This window comes from Equus quagga, chromosome 17 (genome assembly GCF_021613505.1).
Source record: "Equus quagga isolate Etosha38 chromosome 17, UCLA_HA_Equagga_1.0, whole genome shotgun sequence".
Lineage (NCBI taxonomy): Eukaryota > Metazoa > Chordata > Mammalia > Perissodactyla > Equidae > Equus > Equus quagga.
This window is the reverse complement of record NC_060283.1, coordinates 53892595-53913346: the sequence shown is the minus strand read 5'-3', so window position 1 is coordinate 53913346 and position 20752 is coordinate 53892595. Positions and strand designations below refer to the sequence as shown.

The window sequence follows — 20752 nt, the reverse complement described above, 5'->3', positions numbered from 1 at the left end:
TATTGAGAAGGAGATCTGATCGGTGGTTACCAGGGAAAAGGGGGGGTGGGGGGAGGGTACGGAGGGGGAAGTGGTGTACCCACAACATGACTAACAAAAATGTACAACTGAAATCTCACAAGGTTGTAATCTATCATAACATTAATAAAAAATAAAAAATAAAAAATAAAATAAAATAAAATAATACAAAATTTAAAAAAATATATATATATAATCTTTTTCTTGAGAGACACTTAAAAAACATCTCTATAGGAATTGTCTCATGGGTGATTCAGTTATAATATTGTTTGCAGTGCTATGCACAGGAGGGCTCCTGGGAGTCTCTTTAGGTTTAGAATCCCACGACAGAAAATTGAGGTTGTAAACGGTCAAGTTGTAAATGGTCTAGATTCCCTATCTTTATTCTTCAGCTTCTTCTGACACCATAAAATAAGACATACATTAACCTCACTTAAAGGTTGTTGTTCAATTATGTATACTTTCAACTTTATTACTTTGATTTCTACTTTCTTAATTTCCTTCTTTGCACTTCCTGGTTTCTGTTCTATTCAGAAGTACCACATAGAATAATATAATTATCTCATTCTTCTGGGAGATAATGCCGCTGACATTGGCCTACATCTTAGGCTTGTGATCAAGTCTTCGGGCCGCGTGTCACTGACAGTTTGAGGTGCGACAGAGAACAGAGGGGAGTAAAGGAGGACTGCCCTGGCCACCCAGCTGAGAAAGCAAAGTTGACGTGGATCAGGAGAACAGATTAGCAGTTACCAGAGGGGAAGTGGATGGAGGGAGGGCAAAAGGAGCAGCTGTGTATAGTGATAGACAAAAACTAGACTATCAATGGCGAATGCAATGCAATCTATACAGAAACTGATATACAATAACATGTACTTGAAATTTACAGAATGTTATAAGCCAATATGACCTCAATAAAATAATTTTCTAAGAAAGCAAAGTTTGAGTAATTCACCCAAAATAGATTATGCTTAATCCCACATAAATATGGTAATTTCAGCTTGTACCCACCTTGTTCATTCATATTTAGATCATTATATCTGTAGACATAGAAAATACAGTTGTATATCTAACCTAGGATGGCTTTCTGGATATCTCAGAAGGAAAGAAGATCAGAGCTCTCGAAACAGCTGAACACACTGAGGAATGCTCCTACCTGTCTTTAAACAGAGTGTCATCAATCCCTTTCCTCCGAAGCAGATCCTGTGGCCCATAGGGCGTGTCTTTGCATTTCGAGTCTGTGTCACAAAGGAGGGTTTGCAAGAACGGGAAGAAGCCGGTACTAGGAAGGTTTCGAGGTGCAAGGTAACCTGAAATTAAAAATAACAATAATTATGTCACCAGAACGTCTTTGCCCGGGAAGGGAAAGAAGGGCAGTAGCTCTCTCCTGTGAGGTTACCCTCTGGATCATGACTGTCTGGGCCTCCCATGTATCAAAAGACTTAAAATTGCCTGTTGCCCCACAAATTTCTTTTCCTGGGTTTTATTCTAAGGAAGTAGTTGCAAGAACGTTTGCTAGAGTGTTTTAAGAATAAATCACAGTGTATTCATGTGATGAAACACAACAAAGCCAATAAAAATGGTGTCAAATAATATAGAAAATGTGTACAATATATGGTTAATTAAAAAGAGCTGATTAGAAAAGAGTATGACCAGAAGTCATAATCTTTTAAAAACATGTAAATATATGTATATTTAAAAACCTCGAGGGATTTTTTTCCTGAGTGGTATATTTCGCATGATTTTTGTTTACTTTCATTCGACTATATATTAACTATTTTTTCCCAAAATGCACAATTCTTGTTTTGTAAGAAAGTCATTATAAATGCAGCCAATCTTCCAGATGCCAGGAAATATTTTTAGTCACCTTGAAATTTAACATAACAGTTAAATTAACTGCACAACATTTTTTCCTATTTAAAAGCAATAATAATGGTGTGAATGAATGTGCAGATTTTCCCAATGTTAAAGTCACAGAAAACAAGAACTGTAATAGTAAAGGGTTTTGTAACCTTTACTTTAACATTTGCTGTATAAAATATGATGATGGCGTACACATGAGCCAAGACAATAGGCAAGCTGTGAAGTACAAATCTTTTCACAATTAGGTTTGATATTAAAACATGAGATTCCTCCCTTTGGAGGAATATAGAGACAATGAGCTTTCCAAAAAGGCAGGTTTAGAAACTATAAGGTAACCCAAAACTGAAGAATACTAAAAAGCAAAACTTTAACTTTGCCATGAATCTATTAAAAAAGAGTCTCAGTACAGGTCTGTTTTAATTATAAAAACAAAGAGGAAAAAGCAAAAGAAAATGAAAATAGTAAGAGCAACATGGCTAAGGATGTATTAATATATTAGCAGAGAGAGTTATAAATAGAAATTTGTTCTAAGTAAAACTGAAATACAGATCTTCATAAAGAAAGAAGATTGGAAATAAAATGGAAAGGATAATAGAAAAACTGGTGAGAAGAAAAGTAAAGAGGGAAAAAAAGAAGAGAGAGATTGGAAGACATTATACTGTTGACTTTGAAAATGGAGGAAGAAACCCAAAGCCCAGGACCGTGGGCAACCTCTGGAAGCTGGAAAAGGCAAGGAAGTAGATACTCCCAGGGCCTCCAGAAGGAATGCAGCCTTGCTGACACTTTTTTTTTTTTTTTTTTGAGGAAGATTAGCCCTGAGCTAACATCCACTGTGAATCCTCCTCTTTTTGCTGAGGAAGATAGGCCCTGAGCTAACATCTGTGTCTCTGGCACTTTCAGGTTCCAAAATTATGTTTCAATTTTTATATTCCCAAATGCTTGGATGCAGGAAAAAGAGAAGCATTTCTCTGTCCTTCACAGAACTTCCGTGCAGGAAGCACGGAACATGCAAAGTTAGGGCTAAAAATTGGTTGCCCATGTTCATAGCCAGAGCACAGATTTAAGAATACAAATAAAAGATCATAACTGTGCAGACCATGGCACGACTTGCAGGAAAAAATTAAATCTCGGGGTCTTGGAATGGAGTCTTTAGACAGAATAAAATCCTTATTATCATGGTTCCCAAAGGTCTCACACCCAGGATACATTCATGCTCATTTCCAGGAGAAAAGCTATTGAAGAAATTGAAATTTCATGGGGAAATTGGAGCCAAAATACTCCAACACAGCCTAAGAGAGAGGTGGGGTAGTAAGTAAGCAAAATCCCAACCCACTTATGGCTTAGTTTCTCAAGGGCTCTGGGCAAAGGCAGTGAGGTCATCTGAGCAGCCACCCATAGGTGGAGAGAGGTTTTTCTCATAAAATTGGATACAGTCAACATTATCGACACAGTCCGAGGATAAATTCGGCAGAGTCCAATGTTATTTCAGGGAGTTGAATCAACAAAACTATAAAACATTTTTAGGAACAAACCACCAACTAAGTTTTCAAGTAAATCAAATTCAGTTCTCATTGTTTTAAGAATTAAACCAGCATTACAAAAAGATCCCAGTTTAAGAATTTTAAAAAATAGATACTTTGTGATAGCAACAAAAAAACTGAGCTATCAACCTAGACATCTATGTTTACCTAAAAGGAGGATCGAGTTTGATTTTCCTTTCCCTCTCTGCACGAAAGTTCTATTCAGAAGCATATTAGTGTGACATAATGTAAAGATTAGAGCAGTGCTCCTCAAAGTGTGGTCCGTGGACCAATAGCATCAGATCGCCCGGGAATTTATTAGAAATGAAAATTTGAGATCCCACCCCAGATTACTTAATCAGAAACTCTGAGGATGGGATTCAGCAGTCTTTACCCTAACAAACCCTCCAGGTAATTCTGAGAACAACTTGATTAGACTGCAAACTTATCCATAAGAGTCAGATAGTAAATATTTTCAGCTGTGAGCCATGCTGTATCCATCACCATTAGTCAACTCCGCCGTTGTAACATGAAAGCAGCCATAGACAATGTGTACATCAATGGGCCTGGTTGTATTCCAACAAAACTTTATTTACAAAAAAGGCAGCAGACTGGATTTGGCCCACAGGCTGTAGTTTGCTGACCCCCAGGAGGATAATCTTTCTTACACTTGTGCCTCTCCTTCTCCTGCCCTGTTCATTTCTTGTTTTCGCTTTTTACGGCATTCTTCTTTTCCTCTTCCCTCATCTCATCTAATCTAATACCTCCGTTTCTCTATTTCTCAATCTTTTATTCTTTCTTTTCCACTTACTGCCTCTTCTTTTCCAATTTTTCTTTTCTCTCTTCCTCCTGCCTCTCCCCTTTCTCTCCCCCATCCCTCTATCTCTTTACTCATTGACACAGCCAGGAATGCACCTTTCTCCTAACATCCTCTCTTACTCCTTTTCCTTTTTCATCACCACAAAAGGATTTTTGCCCACTTCCATAATAAATTCAGACCAACATTGCTCATTGGCACTATCTACAGAAGTGCTATTTTCTATTTATTGTATTATGAAAGAGAAATGTCATAGTCTTTTCAATAATGAAGCTACTTCCATTTGACATCGTTAGACGCAGGAAGCATTCTGTAGGCTGCCTTGGTGACATTTGTAGACATTATAATAATGGTAGAATTAGAGAACTTCCACTGTGTTTCTTTGTGTTTTTCTCAAAGCTAGTCAGAACCCAACCTAGGTGGTATATTTGTGTTTCCAGGTGAAAGGAATTTGGTTTTTACCCCAATGAAGAGATGAATGATAAATCTTAAAAGGAAATTCTGAATTTTTAAAATAGAGAGTTATTCATTTGGGGTATTATATTTTTCTTAACTTTTTGGATACAGGGTCACATTGGCAGAATGAGTGCCAGGCCTTCTGCTCAGGCAAATGATGTCTCCTTGGAAAACACCACAACAAGAATTTGTCACCATGACAAGAGTACAAGATGAGACAAGCATATCCAGAAACGTCACCCACAAATAATCAACTAACCAAACATGAATATAGAAAACACGGGAAAAGAATTGAATTTCAGAAGTATGCTTGTAATAATTTATTAAAGTAAGCCTTTTTATTCTCCTTGTCATTTTTGAGAAAATTTTGTTCTCAATTACATTTTTAAAGATATAATTAAAATTATACATGACATAAACCTGGCCTTTCACATAGTTTCATAACATCGTATCAGGAACCCACAGGACTATCCCAGTTGTCCCTCATGCGAACGTCCCCATTTGGAAGATCAGGCTGTTCCCTGAAGGGAGGTGCCCTGTGCCTCTGCCTGTCACCAGAGGGCAAAGATCAAATACACCAGCTCTTCCTGATTTCAGTCCCTCTAAACAAGGACTGTTACACCTTTGTGGCCCCAAATGACCTCAGCCTAGAGTTAAAAACTCATATGACTTCGAATCTTCAGATAGAGACACTAACCCAATAAAATCCCAGTTTTTGAGAGACTGGATAAAGAATAAGCTATTTGAAAGAAAGAAAAATCCTCACATAGTTACAAGTTTTATCTAACTAATCTTCCTTGTGGCCTATGAGGTGGCACGATGCTTGACACATTATAAATAATTACTAATTATATTAATAAATGAACCAATGAATGAATGAAGCCCTGAGGGTCACAGGAAGACTACATGACTCAGGACTTTAACATAATATACATCTTTATTATTTGTAGGACAAAGTTTCTAATTGTATCCCACTATTATAGTAAGTTCAATGGATAACAATGGATATAGTAAGTTCAATGGATAGTAAGCACAATGGATAACATGGCATTATATTCATGTGCCTTACAAAAGTGAACAGGTCGATATTGAGTAATAAAACCAATAACATTTATTTAGGTCTTGGTTTCTCTGAAAATCTAGCTAGTACATACTGATATCTGTAATAGTGACCACTGAATTTATTATCCACAAAGTGAATCCATCCATCATTTATTCAGTAAATATTTACTGAACAAATACTGTGTGCTTGGAACTGGATTGGAGTGCTAAATAAGGTTCATTCTTCCATTGAAAAACAATTTTTTTAATTTAAACATTTAAAAAATATAACTCTGGCTTATTAGCGTGTGTGTGAGAAAGAGAGAAAGAGAAAGCCTGGTTTCAAAGGTCATCACAGTTTCATTAAGTAAAATGCATATGGCAGTCATCTATTTTCCTGAATTGTTAGAAATATTTTGTATAAAAATAGTGTATATTTGAAAATAAATAGTAAAACATTGTTTAAAAAATTCCATGGTTTTGGGGGAGGTAAACGATCATCATTTCATGAGAGCCCCATGATAGTCATATAGGATGGGCAGGGCAAGTCTTATACTGATTTTGCAAATAACCTGAGAGAGATCAAGCAATTTGCTCAAGGTCACGTGAAAAATAAAATGCTGCAGATGGATCTAGAACTACATGATATATGATAATAATAAAAACAACATTTTGTTCAGCTAAGTTTCAGTGTATCGTGAAGTGAACAGACTGAGAATTTGAAAACAGGTACCATTTCTGGTTTTGCTGTTGATTTACTGAATCACCGGGGGTAAATTAACCTCTCTATGTCTCTATTTCCACATCTACCAAATTGCGGATAATGGGCCTTGCCACCTCACAAGGCACAAGGAAGATTAATTAGATAAAGCTTGTGTAAGGTCCTATGAACATTGAAGAGGAAAGGCCCCATAGCATCATGAGTTACCATTGCTCATCAGACCGCTGTTGCAACATTTGTCTAATTTTCCATGCAGTGGCTGGGGCTTTGCTGCTCTGCCTGGTCTCCCATCTCTGTGCACAGAGCCAATGAGTGGTTAGGAGTATTGCATGATATGTTTCTCTCCCTAGTAATTCATAATACGTACCTGTATCAACTGGTACAGTACTTCAATTACTGCGTGCTCAGTGGGTGTAGTGCCATGACACATTCTTCCAAACTCTCCCCAGGCAAGTCTTGCTTCATAGTACAGATACTTTCCCAAGGTCAAATCCATTGGCAAAAAGGTAGCCTGTTTCTGGCAGTGATGGCTGAAGCAAGATGCCTAATCTTTAAAGCAGTGGGTGAGGAGGTGTTAGACTCAAATGTTGGCTTCTGTATATGTTTAATGGCTAGAACCACAGAGAACAAGAACGAACCTTGGGTCATTTGAGCTGGTGTCCTATGTGCTGGGATTTTCCCAAATCCCTCAGAGTTGCATCCAAGTAGTACAGCCAAAGGTTTTGAAAGGTACAAAAAGTGTCCCTATGGAGATAATTTGGGGACTATGGCTGTGGAATTGCAGGTACGAGAAAATATGGGGAAAGATTTCTGCCTTCTTCATGTTTTTGGTTTATCATTGTCATTATTTTTTAAGATAAGAGGATGAGGCAGTTTGGACTCGGGACCTTGCTATCTCTTTAGATGTTCTCTCTCTGATCCTAAAGTGCTCACTGGAACTGATGGTCAGCCCAAATGGCTCCATAACCCACCTTACTGAATTTCCAAAACAGAATGCAACTCCCTCCTTTCTGGTCATTAAGGAGACCCTGCTGGGTGATGGGTTCCAAAGTCCATGGCCTGAGCTACTTAAATTATCAAGAAGATGGTTTGACTCAAGGCTGGGAGACATAGCAGTAACACAGACACGCCAGATAATAAACTCCCACATGGACTGAATCTGAGGAAGTTTAAAAATAATAATCTCACTAACACTTTTCAAATATTCCTGCTTAACAAAGAATGTTGAGTTCTACGGCTCATCCGGGGTGAGTGGAGTCCGTTTGTCTTGTTGGATGGGCCTAATAGTAACCAACATTTTGCTTTTCTGAAACTTGTCTTTCAGAAACAAAGATTCACGATTGCATTTCAAAAGAAATCCCTCTGCCATAGCCATTTATGAGCAGAATCTTGGCAAATGGTTGATTTCTTTCCAAATCTGGATTAAAGTTACAAGAAAAATGAACCCTAGATTCTCATTTCCTTTTAGGATATTCTTCCTATAAAACTTAATCTCCTAATTCTCCTTTGGTGTGGCTAGCCAGGAAAATGCCCTTTGGCCTCTAAGGAAGGCCTGCTATGAAGCTGGGCGCACATTGGTATGACTCGGTTGATTCATGTCAGAATTACCTGGCGCTGGTGGGTTGAGAGCCACTGTGCTGAGCCCCATCACTTGCAGCCCCTCCCATGAGACACAGCCCCCTTCCACAGACCCAGCAACATCTAGCAAAGGGAGTGGGTCCTCTGGAGGAGTGGAGCTTGCTCCAGTGCCACCACATCTCTTCTGAGTTGTGAGAGTTCTGTGCTAATCGCTAACCATATTGCATATCAACCAGGGACCTAGGTAATTAACTCAGAAAGCCTGCACTGAGAATGAGCTGAGAAACTAATTCCTCTCCTATTACGATGGTCTCCAATGTGATGCTGGGAATTGAGGGAGTAAAGAGAGGGGGAGCATCAGGATTTCCATCAACCGGACTCTGGGACCAAATGAGTTTAGAAAACTAAACTCTTATCTCCTCTTTTGGGAAAGCCAGAATTTATTTGCATATTAAAAATTTGAATAACTTTGGTTAATTCCACATTTCCACATACGTGACAACAGAATGTTTTTTCTTTTTTTTTTTCTTCCTGCTTTTTAAGGTGACATTGGATAATATTCTGGGAACAAATGTTGCATGGGGCACACTTTGGGAAACAGTGTCTTAACCCAAGATCTCACATATTCCCAACTGAAAAGAGACCTGGAATTGGAAATTTATTTATTTTTTTCCCAAGGAGGGAAATTTTTACATGAGGAAATATCTTGCCTTCAAGTCTTAGACCAAAACTTACTTGTAAACTGCCGCCTCACTTACTTGGCTTAGATATAGTAATTCAGAAAGCACCTTAGCATTTATTTGTGGGAGTCCATTATAACTGTGCATTAATATTTGTGGGTGTCCTTCAGCAAAACCTAAGACATTGCTTGGAGAAGGGAACTTCATTCCAGAAAGATTTGGGAAGGCTTATAAAAGTACACACTCTATAATAAGAAAAAATAAGGTAATGAGAAAATCAGAATGAGAGCAGAAAAGGGTAAGAAAAAAATAGAGCCAGCACAATAATAGGTGCCAAAGGTCTGTGTGTTATTAGAGGTTGGTCGCAAATTTGAATCTGAATGTCCTAAGAACCAAAGAAATGATCATTTACCACGTTCACAGTGTGCATAAAATAAAATAAAAACAAATAAACATACTGGGAAAGGTACAGCTTTTCCTATACAGAGAGAAATCATACCTCTCAGGCACCAAGAGCTGTAGACTTCAGTGGGTCCCAGTGTATTCGCCCCCACCCAGCACAGGGACATCAATGAAAGTGACTCACGATCCCAGGGACCCATCCTTAATGGGGACTGATGGTGCCTGCCATTGGGAAGTAAAGATTGGGGAGAAACTGAGGTGCTTTTCTTCCTTCACTACTTATTAAAGGGGTCGCTACCAGGTTGGGCCACCATTATCATAGTATGATACACAGAATACGGAGCAAGACAGTGAAAGTAGTGTAAAGTTGTTTGGGGTTAGGTAGAAAAATGTCCTCTTTAACTTCTCCCCCAAACCTTTGCCTTTCTAGTGACTGGGCTAAGTTATGAGTTGTTTCCTGGAGCTACATATTGGCAGAAATTTTAAGAATTATTCTAGCGAGTGAAGTATCAGACAGGAACAAGACTTAGAAAGTATCCTTCTAATCCTAGCTTTGAACATGATTTATTATGTAACCACGACCTTCTGCCTTGAGTCATTTCCTCACTTATGCAGGAAAAATAAATCTGGACCACCCATCCATCACAACTATTACAAGTAGAAAAATCTCCTGTAAAAGGAGATTAGCCATATTGAAGTATTAAGCACTTAATATAAGATGAAAATTATGTTTAGAAATTAACATGTGATCTCAGTAACCCATTAAGAATAACGATATGGAGAAAAGAATTTCAGTAATTACTCTTTCAGAGGTATGTTACTAACAGCCATTTTTTTTGGTTGAGAAATCTGACTCAGTTATTACCACAGAGAATTTTGTGTGTTATTGTGTAAAAATAAAAGCCAGTGAAATATATTACTAGGATCATTGTATAGAAAAGAAGAAATAGATTCCATACAGGCAGAAGCTTAGTAACTTCTCTAATTCAACAGATGGTCTATTCACTTGGGAAGAACAGAGTCTGGTTCCGATCCTCTCTGTCCTCAACAGCTTGTGAAATATTCAGGTCTTTGGTATTCATATTCTGTCTTTTTACAAATGATATGTGTGACAACCTGCCAGTGGGAAATGGATGTCGCAACCTTTTCTTTCAAGCGGCACAGCTGACAGGTAGCAACCTCGTGTTCTTGTCAGACTTGACTTTCTCCTAAACCAAGGATTCTCTTACCAAGGCCTCTGCCAGTCAGAAAGAGACAATGTCAGTGACTTGTGGCTTACTTTGTAACCCACAACATATTGCTGCCTTTGTCCCTCCCTCTGTAGAACCAGTTTTTATCAAAGCCACCGTCTCATTAGGGAAAAAAAAAAGGCAGATAAAAATTCCCCAGTGACATTTTCCTAAGTTGTAGAGTCAAAAAATACTAACATAGCAATTAGTATTTCCTACTTTTTCTAAGAAAAAGTTCTTTTTTCTGAAAACACTTCAGAAAAATACAAATTGAAACCAAGAGATTCCATTTTATGCCTTTCAGATTGACAAAAGTTAAAAAGTCTGACAACATCAGGTGCTGGAGAGGGTTCACAGCAGCGAGAACTCTCATCTCCTGGTGGGAAAAGTAAAGTAATAAAGCTCCAAATGTGGAGAGCATTTGGCCACATTCAACAAAGTTTAAAATATGCATGGCTCTAAATATATAACCTAGAGACACATGCACACACATACAGAGACATATAAAGGAGTATCCATCACAATATTATTGGTAATAGATTGAATAAAGAACTAGATGCTCATCAAAAGACTATGGATAAATAGATTGTTCATCAATTATCATAGCTGCATAAATCAACAGAGCTTGAACACACAAAACACAATGCTGAGCAAAGCATAATGTTCAGCCTAAAAAGCATGATGCAAAAGGATGCTGGAGCAGGGTACTATTTATATAAAGTTTACAAATCTGAGGTCAAAAGGTACAAACTTCCAGTTATAAGATAAATAAGTTCTGGGGATGTGATGTACAACATGGTGACTATAGTTAACGATGCTGTATCGTATATTTGAAACTTGCTAAGAGAGTAGATTTCAAAAGTTCTCATCACAGGAAAGAAAACATTTGTAACGATGTGAGGTGATGGATGTGAACTAAAGCCATTGTGGTAATCATATTGCAATATATGCATATATGGAATCATGTTGTATACCTTACACTAAGACAATGTTGTATGTCAATTATATCTCAAAAAAACTGGACATACAGCATTGTCTTAGTTTACCATAATGACTTTAGTCAATTAGCACCCAAAGTCCAAATTCTACGATAGTTTCCTTCTAACACCCTCTTACTGAGACAACTTGTTCAACACACAATAACAACAAATTAAATAAGATCCAGAAATCACAGAATTTTTCTAAAAACCTGAAAAATAGTATTATGTAATATGTCAAGAACAATGTTAAGTTTTGATAACGTTAGGTAGTGGATACATGAATGTTTGTGTCAATTTTTTGCTTGCCAATGTGTTTGAAATGCTTCACACTTTTCTTTGGAACGATAATATGCTGGAATTACATTAAACCTTAACTAGGAAGTTTTAGTTACCGAAGTACCAGAGAAAGCTCATTATAACGCAATCCTACCTACCAGCTAGTTCAAGAAGAGCTTTATAACAATGCTCTCTGGGTTGATGAATTCCATCCACTTGTTACAAATGTTGTGAGTGACTCCTTGACTTAGCGTTTTCTGCCCACTGTCCCCCTTGCCCTGTTTATTATGATACTAGCTGGGAATCTCTCTTCCTGAGAGGCACGGTTAATTCAGAACTCATTAAATGCACGGCTCCAAACTGTCTGTTATATATTACGTCCATCTTCTCTCCACTGAGCATCATCTGCTATTGTGTTTACCCCATTACTGAGCTTAAGTCCTTCAAGAGTTTTTCATAATCCTCCAAACTTCTTGTTGGCAAATGTACCATTTATTTGCATTGCTTCTGAATTATTAATAAACACGTTTTTAAATTGTTGCTAGGTTTCTAAAAGTCATCCCACTGTTCAAACTGATTACCATGCTCTCACTTTACATTATTTACATTATTCGCTCATCTCAACTGTTTTTTGGAAATTTTGGCCTTCCTAACTGCAAATATTCAGTTAATTCTTTTAAGAAATTTCAGCAGGTTAGAAAGATATAACTTCAGTTATTGAAACTATACCAAGTGAGCTACCTGGGCAGTCTTGTTCTGTTTTGTTTTGCTTTTCCTGCTAAAGGAAAAATTTGCTTACCCCTAATGTGAAGTCCCAGGATCTCTCTCCTCGCATTTAAAAAACAGGTTAGCCATTAGCCAGCTGGCAGCTCTTTAAAGGTATTCTCACAATTAATGGTAAGTGACACAGTTTTATTAGTGGGTCAGTTTCATTGGGCAATCTCTTCAGATTTTTGAAAGTGATAACCAAGGGAGACAATGCCATTTCATTCTCCAGACTCCTACAGCTTTCGCAGTTAATCTCGAGTCAGCCGTCTCCATCGTTGGGTAGACAAGAGTAACACAAGACCATGGAGCATCGTGTTTAGGCTCTGTCTTCCTTGACTGGCTGCTGGAGAGAATATTGATCTAATACACTCCTCTGACTATAGCACATGAATGCTATCAGAGAATTCTTGTCACTCTTCTAAATTGTGGGCAATGTTGCCTTCAAATCCCTTCTTAATTTTAAAGGACCTCGTTTATGCAGCCCCAGCTGATAACTTTGCCCTTTGTTCTCCTTTTTAGAGTAGATGTTTTGCCAACATGCGTGTCTACATCAGCAATGCAGCATCATTTCTCATTCATTCAATCAATCCACAAATGGCTGAAGAACACCTCCATGTACATAACGTGGAAGTGCTTTTGGTGGACGAGAGAACTAGAAATAACCCTACTCCTAGGAAGACTAAAGAGAGACAGGCAAAAACACGGGATTCACTATATTAGCGAAACAAACCTTGGTCACCTCATCTCTATTTTGAGCCATTAATATCTAAGAATTTTGTCTAATTGACACAATAATCTCCAGGCAGGTACCCCTCTTTTCCTATTTTGGAAGTGCTCTTCCAGGATTAGACTTCTCCGGGGCAACAATGAAATTAAATCCTTCCCATAAGTCCAATAATCAAAATAAACTGGGATGTGAATCAGCACGTGAACCAGATGAGTAGCATAGTACATTTTGTTTCTTCCTTCTTGTCTCTTCTTCTGCATATTTAGTGGGCTTTATAGCAACCTCTTTTGTGTCTGAAGTAAGCAGATGCTTTTAATCTCTCAACCTAACGATGTGGAGAAAAACAGAGGATGTAAAATGTCCTCAAGTGCTTTATCTTCAGAGATAGTAGATACTAAAATTACATTCCTCATACCATCCTCTCTTCCCAGTTCAACATCTGGAAAGGGTGAAAGAAGCATAAGCTAGACTGTAAGACACAGGAAAATCCTCCTGTAGACAGTGGTGGGTTCTTTCAGAAAAAGGCGACCAACGATATGAAATTGAAGGATTAGAACTTGAAAATCACAGCACTTTCTTTCTGACTCTGAGACAATAAAGTGTGAAGGAAGAGACCCTACTAAATATTCAACACCAACTCCTCAGTGCCAGCCCTGGAGAATGTTGATGTATAATAACAATGGAACATGCGAGAGGTCTGAAGGCTCAAACTGATCCTCCAGTTTTCAAATATCAAAATTGGTGTAACTTCATGGGCTGCTCACTGTGCTTAAAGGGACAGTTAAGTCAAGGTAAATGCCATTAAATTCTTCCAATTCAACTTTAGCTTTCCCCGATCATTGTCCCTCTCATTTTGTTGCCAGCTTCTGCTTATTGCTACTAGACATGCACAAATTTCCCCAAAAGCACCAGATGCTTTTTAATTATTCCTTTTGGTAACATTGCACAGTTCTTATTTTATGTTACTTAATAAAGTGTTTAGAAAAAAATCAACAAAACTTTAAATTGCAGGCGAGTGACTTTCAACATTTAAAAAGGCTGATGAAATCAGGTACAATACAGAAAGTTGGAAAGAAGTTAAAGTCAGACATACCAGCAGGATTAATACCAAAATACTGGTTAGGGGTGGATGCCCCAATGGATAAATGGATAAATGGATTACTATGGTTTCTCGTATTCTTCTATGTGACACATATAGTTTCTAATTCTTACAACAACTCTGCTAGGTAGAGATTTTCTTTTCTGTTCCATATATTAATTCAGAGTATCCTATATGTATTTGAAAGGCCTGTTTTGCATCTTCAGTTCCACATCATTTTTCCTGCTTGTTTATGGAAAAATTAGATCTATTATTAATAACCTCTAGTGTAGTTTTAAAAAATTCCTGTAAAGGCCAGCCCTGGTGGCCTAGTGGTTAAGTTTGGCACACTCCACCTTGGCAGCCCAGGTTTGGTTCCCAGGCACAGACTTCCACCATCTGTCTGTCAGTGGCCACGCTGTCACGTCAGCTCACATACAAAAAAAGGAAGATTGACAACAGATGTTAGCTCAGGGTGAATCTTCCTCAGGAAAAAAAAAAATCCTTTAAAAATATAAAGTGGATACTCCCCTTAAGATACAACTGAGTCAGAAATTTACAAGGATCTGTCATAAAACTAAGATATATTCCTAATTAAGTTTCAACATGCTTTAAGAATATATATTTATAAATCTAAGAAACAACTGCCCTAGCCTATTTAAAAGAGAAAAATTACTTATCTACACTTTATAGATTAGAAAAGACACTCTGGGAGTAAATGATACGCTGGAGGCAGCCCAGTCAGTGGCTGTAACATCTATTCCTTTCCATGACCAGTGGGATGCTCCACTGGGAAGTCAAAATTGTATCTTAAGTGCCTTATTCCACTCAATGCTCCATTTTCCGGCTTGCTGCAGTAACTTGGTTTTTGTACAAACGGTACTAGAGGTACCAGTAACCCTTCAATGGAGTTGTAAATCAAGCCACACTTTCCTTCCCCTTCAGAGCCATATTATTTTTACTCTCTTCTGGATCATTGCTAGGATATTTGTCTATTAGTGGATTGAGAATTAGGTGATTGAAGCTGAAAATCGGTTATTTCATGATTAACTTTTGCTTCCTACACTAAGCTTGGTTTTATGGTACCAATCTCTGGCCAGGCAAAGGAAGACATCAATTACTCCCTCTAAATTTTATGTTGTGTGTATTTGTATTCAAAAGCTCCAGTTAAAATGTATCTTTGGTGGCTCTCTTTAGTCCTCTTTAGTCTACCTCCACTTCTTGACCAAACAAACCAAACAAAAATAGGGGGGAAGCTTTTAGATTTAGTTTCCTCCTAAATAAAAGTGAAATACTTTTAAGCATCGGGATGCTCTGACACATACTACTTACCTTACAATTCATCGCAGAGCTAATATTTAAAATTATACATTTGTGTGTGTGTATATATATGTTTTATTATATATTATATAACATTTATATATATTTGTGTGTTTACACACACACACACACACACACAATATACATATCTTCAGGAGAGCCCAAGAGAATGCAAGAGGAGACCTTGAGACAGGGAACAGAAGGAGCGTTCAGGAAGAAGAGATTCAGAATAGAGATTTGTTCCCCTATGAAATAAACAGGGGATCTTGAAGTTTCTCACACAAAACCAATATTAAAAAGGCACTGGATAATTTTTTCTTACTAGACTATTAGACTAGCTCTTATTAAGAATGTTACACAAATTGTGTAGACCTCAGATGAAAGTGTGAGTCCCTCTTCACAAGTCAGTATGTGGAAACGTGTTATGCCTGAGTAACATTTTAATGTCCTCTTTTCTGACCAGCCTTCCCACCATCACGATAAAGTCCAAACCTTAGCAATGAATAAGACTCCTACCAGCTCCCACCTTCTAGTAACTTCCAACAACAGGATGTCTCTCCCCGCTACTAAAATTAATCACTTTCTTTCTATTTTGCAATAAAACTTTTCTAATTGTGCCACAGAGTTCACAGGAATATAGGCCCGGGGTAGTCAAGATTCCTTGTTCAAGGACTTGTCTTCTTTCTCCTCACTGCTCCCAGCCTGCTGGCTGAGCTGAGGGGAAAGAAGGACCCATGGCTTGTGAAGAGTCAATGAAGAGGCTGATGCATAAACTCCTGCATCTGCGACCCGTCATTCCACACACAAGCCCCTTGCTACCTGCCGGTCCTCTTGTAGTTCTTGGAATTCAGAGACCTGTTGTATCTCCTTGAAAAGTTGGCTGAAAGGGCTGTCTTTTTCAATTACTATAGCAACATATGTAATTATCATGTGTTTCAATGCTGTTTAGCTTTAAAAGTACTTTCACAAATTACATCATAGCTGAGCCTCATTCACATAACCACAGAAAGAAAGCACCATTCCCCTTTTATGGGTCAGGTAATAAAAGCTCAGCGACGTTTGTAAGAAAACAAACTTGGAACTCTGAGCTGGGAGTTGTGATTTCCAATCCCATACTATTTCCTCCATATCATTCTGTTTACATTGTGTGATCTGAAAACAGATGAAAGAATGGAAGTCCCCCCTGGTTCTAATTAAATCTTCGTCCCTTACTTGGCAAGATGATAGGCATTTCCATACATAATGTTTCCCTCGAGATTTGTGCTTTTAAGCCAGGTTATAGATTATGCTACCTGAGACGTGTAAGACATTGGCTATCTGACGTATCCACGGGGATGACTGTCATTAACATGCAGAGTCACCTAGCAGAGAACGATGTCTGTGGCAGTGGATAGTGGAATGTGAAAGTTTGATAGAGAAAGGAGGCTTGGAACTGTCCTGAGCATGAAGCTGTCCCTGAGACGGACATCAGAATGAGAGACCTAGGCATCGGCATTCATTACAAAAGTGTCAGAGAGCGCTGGGATGCATCATGGGATCCAAGGAGAAAGGCTAGGAGTGTCCCATGGTCTGGAAACACTAATTCCCTTTGGACATGGTAAGAGATTATATACCAAAGTCCCTCTACACTGGACAACTGGAAAGTATATGCAAGAAGACAGGAACAAATTAACCACACTCAGTTGTCTTGTGGATACATGTATTATTTCTCTAGATCATGCTACCTTGAAATCCTATCACTTTACCATCATGGTGTTCTCTTGAGGACATAGTTTAGATGGGTATACTGAGGCAGTGTAGCTCACATGACTTGGCAAGTGGCTAATGATGGGTATTGAATCCAACAACAAAGGTACGTGGTATGCCATGCTGAGTGCCTTAACTTTAACTGCTATGCATATTTTCTTCTTAAATCATCATTTCAAAATAGAAATATTTTGATATAGCTTAGTGTTTATGATATTCTTGTTTATCATTACGGGGTTTCTCCTTCCACCTTTTGTCTTTCTTATGAAGAATATTTCCAATCTGCACCCAAGACATCAATACATAATTTACATGTGAATCACAACTTTTGCTTAGAGACAGCATTACGTCAGACAGCAATAAAGTGCAATGACCCTTTATTTACCAAATGTCAATCTGAGTCACAACAGTTGATCATTTTATTATTCAAATTAAACAAAATAGTTGCATTCGTCTTCCTGTAATTCTTTAAAACCAAAGATGGAAAATTGAAGAAGGAACTACAAATGCTAAGGTCAAAGAGTCTTCTACTTACCTGAAATGGCTGTAAGATTAAAGTTTTTCAACTACCAAGAATGAATTAAAATCCCTAACCTTCAAAAGAGGGAGCTTGGCCTGAAGCTTCTAATAACTATTATTCCAACTGCACAAAGGTTAATGTGCTCATTTGACCCCAGGAATCTATTGATAGTTACAACTCTCCATGAAGGTCAATTTGTCTTACTGGCAAGATTTTATATGTGTATCATGCCATATATAGATAACGGTTGGCGTTGGAGCTCAAAAAGTATTGTTGAATTGGCAAACGAAGAAATGAGCAAATGACACAGTGTTTGTGCCTACATAAGAAGCTAATGCTATAACATTCAAATCTCAGTTACAATGAGCTCCCTGTGCTTTAGCTCTATTAGGCTTTTGCTGTTGTAAATATTAATTGAAATTAAGTGAACCAGATCAAGATTTCAAAATATGTTTGGCAATAGGTTATAATGAGGATTTGTATGATGTTAGCCCAAACCTGGACTCAAAGCCTGTCTCCAGTTTCACCACTGTACATGACTTTAGACAACTGGTTTCACTTCCTCTTTTTTCAGGGCCAAAAAGGAGACAACAGCATCTACCTTCGAGTGATATTGTGAAGATGAAATGAGATGTTGTAGGTAAGAAATTTACCATAGTCCTGGGCACAATAAATGCTAAGTCCTCATACATAAATATTTTTTATAACGGGATTTATTTCAACAAGACCTGGCCTAAAGTAAATTGCTTTTATATGTAACAATTCTGTCTTCATTTTAGCATTATGTACACAAAGATAAGGCTCTCCCTTCTATAATGTGGAATGTTACTCATTCATTCTATAGATGTTTTAGCATTTTATACACGTAAGTACCCGTGCTGGGCACTAGAGTTACTGCCACAGGGAGGGGAAGCAGAAAGAAGGAAGAAGGGCAGAATTACTCAACAAAGCATCAGTCTGCTTCCACAAGGAAAGTAAACATAGAGTGACCTGGAGAATCAAGCAATACTATGTAATTGATAGACCCCATATATAAGTGAAAAGACCATTATACGATTTTAATATAAAACGTAAAAGGTAATAACAGTGGTGGAATAAGTCAGGACCCCTTGATTGAAGACATGACAATGAGAGAACAATCACAACCAAGGGGGACACAGAGAGGGAGAAACGAATGGGAAGTATTTTAAGCTATGACAGGAGAATATTTGCTCAGCTAACCAAACCTTCTGGCCCAAATCTGTTGCTGTCAGCGGTGCTTATTGGGCACCATCTTTAGGACGGGGCTGGCACAAACCATTGTGACCGGTCAAAGAATCCAAGAGTTAATAGATGTTACATAGCCGATATTTTAAAATACATCAAGATACAGTGGGTTGTGCGTGTTTACTAATTTTAACCCAGCAACTAACCATTAACTTTTAAGTGAATTCTAATCTAAAACCCAGAGGGTGTTAGTCAACTTTTGAAGCTCCCAAATCAGTAATAAACAGTCCAGGAATAGTTAAATCTAAATGAGAAAACCTAGGAGGCCCTGAGTCAGGATGGCACTCTGCAAAGGCAATACTTCCCATGCCTTTACTTCAGTCAGCTCTGGAGCATGGTAGGTAACATAAGGTGTGTTAGAAGTAAGTTTTTGTCAGTGAAACAAAGGGCGTTCAAGTTAATGTGGCTTGGCTAGAAATATTATAAGTGCATCTCCACCTTTGTGTTAACGGGGTGCAAGAATCAGCAAACCCAGGATCCTAACACTCTCTGGAGCACACTTGTCATCTAGGAGTCCCATTCAGCCCTATGCTCCAGCCCTGACCAGGCGGTTCCAGGGCTAATACCCATTGCTGTTAAATGACTGCTGCATGTACCTCCAACGCACTTTTCCAGCAAGGTCCCTGTTAGAGCGCGGGCAAGGATAAAGAGCTGCAACTTCATGGAGCTTCACAAACAGGTTCGTGTGACCTCTTTTGCACATGCTTGCTAACAAATGTTTTTATGGATGGCAAACTGTGAGACTTGTTTTCATTGTAAATATACCAATTGCCAACAAGATGGTTGGGGAGGAAACCCACGGAACTCACTCAAGTTATCAGACAAGTATTAATATCATCTACCAAGAAGAACCTAATGATCAAGAATGGTCAAACTGGCTTTGGATATTCTTAACAGATTGGAAAGCACAAAATAGCAAGTATTCATTCAAATGGTTTACCGCAAGTGCAAATTTTTAGCTTCCATTTAGATCACAGATTTATTCTTTGTGCCTGCCCCTGGGCTGTATATTAAGGGCAAATATAGATGTGAAAAATAAAATTCTTACCCCAAATGGACATACAAGCTCTGTGCAAGTGTGTGTGCACGCACGTGTGTTTGTGTGTGTGTGTGTTGTGTGATGAGGGGTCCAGGAAGGTAAAAGAAAAGAGACAAGCATGTGTCCGAACAATTATAATTGGCACGATGCTTGCTGTGATGATATGATCGTGCACTGGGTATACCATTAAAGAATGAAATTTGGACTCCTCATACAATTTGGTGGCAGAAGGTAATGTGGGCAGGTGGGAGTCACTTAAAGAAGGTGGTACCTGCCAGGAGTTTTGAAGGACAAGCTGGAGCTAGCCGAGAGAATGACAGGGAAGGGAGAGAATAATATACGCAAAGGCGTAAATGTAAGAAAGCCCTTGAGGAGCCTGAAGTACAATAAAACCCCATCATAATGCAATAACTTGAATTCAGACATAAAGAAATTGGCTCACCAGGTCATTTCATTATCTTTGCAAAACAGGCTTCCGCATTTTACATGATTGAATGTTCTGAACCCCACTTTTAACACGATAACAGCATTTCCTTTAATTCGTTGAAAGTGCCTGGAATGTGAAGTATACGTGGCTGTGAGTGATGGGGTGGGGCTCATGGACAGAGATGATGCTGAAGAGTTACATCAGGGCATGATCACAGAAGGTCTTAGGTGCCATGCAACAGAGACCGGATTTTATCCTGAAGGTAACATTGAGTCAGAAGGAT

At 38.3% G+C, this 20752-nt stretch overlaps 1 protein-coding gene across 1 annotated transcript in view; it reads right to left on the bottom strand.

Annotated features, from left to right (window-relative positions):
• ABCA12 (ATP binding cassette subfamily A member 12) overlaps nt 1-20752 on the bottom strand; it is a 161542-nt gene that overhangs the window by 112319 nt on the left and 28471 nt on the right. The window contains exon 3 of the mRNA XM_046643712.1: nt 1172-1325. Within this exon, the coding sequence (XP_046499668.1) occupies nt 1172-1325 (154 nt within the window). The remainder of the gene's footprint in view (nt 1-1171; nt 1326-20752) is intronic.